Here is a 1,942-nt window from a genome sequence, read left to right on the forward strand (position 1 = left end):
ACAAATTAGTTAGCATAAATCAGTTAAATGACGAAAAATTAGGTGTCTATTTACATGTGACCACTCAGTGTATTTAAAATGTTGAGATGTAAGCTACTTAAACTAAGCATTTGTGGTTTCTTGTTATAATTTGTTGTAATTCTAGAACAAAAAAAGCTTAATTTATATCTATTTCCTTTTTTTTTATGGTGGTTACAAGGTCGGTAGAATCAACCAAACCCATAGAAAGATACAATAGTGAAAATAAATAACAGATAAAATATAGTTTTTTTCTTAAAAAAAAGTTTGATAATTATCTGGAGGATATTGACAATTTTCTGATGCATAAAAGTATTTTTAATCTTAAAATCAAAATTACTTCACATGTTGGATAGTCAATATTCAAAAATAAACAATGCAGGAGCAAATCATTAATTAAAAAGTGTTAAAATTTAATTAAAAAATCTGTTACTTTGTGCACAAATGCAATGTTTACCAATCATCTACAACATTTCATGAAGGTACATTTACTGTTAATTTGATGACATTCCAACAAGAAATCTGCTTTTTCTATTGGTAATAAGTATGAAGTATGCCATTCAACATAAAATTTTTCTTAGCAACACAGTCTTTACTTTTGAAGTGAATGTGGCTTATCTTGAACTGAAAAGTTTTTCTCTGAGACAAGTTCTTGGAATTTGACTCGAGTTACTTGTAAATAAGCTCTATATGTATGCTTTGAATGTCTGCAAGAACTTTTCTACATTACACATACTTATTTCTTGTATATCTAAAGTTCAGATATCTGAATCACGAAATCATCAAGTGACAACAAACTGAAATATTTAATTATTGTTTTAGAGATTTCTTCTGAAATAAAGGAATAAAACTTAGATAATATAAAACTTTGAATTAAACCATACTTAATAAAACAAATTTTATTAAAATACATTGATAGTAAAGTGGATTAATTAAATTCTGAATGTAACTCAGAATGCAATTTGTGACATGAAAGGAAAGGAATTTCAAAATGGTGCCAGTAGATATAGGGTTAACTCTATCAATATGGGCTCGGCCCCTGGGATTGACCTTGTAACCATTTTGTACTTGTTAAAGTTTATAACTTTTAAATTAGTAAGCAAATGTTAACGAAATTTGGCAGATTATCAGTAAACATTACAATGCTTTCACATGCAAAATATAAATTGTTTTTATTAAGTCTTAAGGTTTTTAAAGCAATGTTTTTCTAATGCCTTATTTTTATTTTTGTATGTTGCCTATCTATCATGCAAAGTAATATTCATTTTAAGATAAAAAATACTTTTATGCATCAGAAAGAATTTAAAATTTCACATGTGAAATCTTTATAATGTCCACATAGTTATTAAACATTTCTTAAGAAAATTTTTTATATTTTATCTGTTATTTTCAGTAGTTAATCTCTGTATGGGTTTGATAGATTTGACCAATCTTGAAACCACCATAAAAAATTAGGAAATAAATGTAAATTATGCCTCTTTTGTTCTAGAATTAATACATATTATAACACAAAAACATAAATGTTTAGACTAAATAGTTTAAATCTCATAACATTATACATTTATGTATATTTATTATTTTTATTATATTGACCTTTCAGCCGTGCCTGGCTAACAATACAGAAGTTACAGTGATGTGGCTCACGTGCACTCATGTTACCATATCAAAAAGCATAAAACTGACATTTGGTATGTACAAGTAATTTGTATTGGTTGTGTTTTAGTAGACTAGTATTTTGTAAAATACAGTCACATTTCAATTGTTATACATTATATATACATATGTATAATATTCAGATTATTGCTATTTTGAAATAGGTTCTTAAACTTATTTTTCTTAGTGACAGTGAAATATTTTGTGCAAGTGGCTTAACCAACTATAACACTAATGTTCATAAACTCATACCTTCTTCCTAATTATTTTT

The 1,942-nt window shown here is 26.3% G+C and overlaps 1 protein-coding gene across 3 annotated transcripts in view; it reads left to right on the forward strand.

Annotated features, from left to right (window-relative positions):
• Positions 1–1,673, forward strand: part of LOC106465272 (AP-5 complex subunit beta-1-like) — a 49,461-nt gene extending 47,788 nt beyond the window's left edge. For all 3 annotated transcript variants that reach the window (XM_022393131.1, XM_022393130.1, XM_013925477.2), the window contains one exon: positions 1,619–1,673. In XM_022393131.1, the coding sequence (XP_022248839.1) occupies positions 1,619–1,632 (14 nt within the window). In that variant the 3' untranslated portion in view covers positions 1,633–1,673. The remainder of the gene's footprint in view (positions 1–1,618) is intronic.
• The last annotated feature ends 269 nt before the right edge of the window (positions 1,674–1,942 follow it).

Source organism: Limulus polyphemus, unplaced genomic scaffold, assembly GCF_000517525.1.
Source record: "Limulus polyphemus unplaced genomic scaffold, Limulus_polyphemus-2.1.2 Scaffold1890, whole genome shotgun sequence".
Lineage (NCBI taxonomy): Eukaryota > Metazoa > Arthropoda > Merostomata > Xiphosura > Limulidae > Limulus > Limulus polyphemus.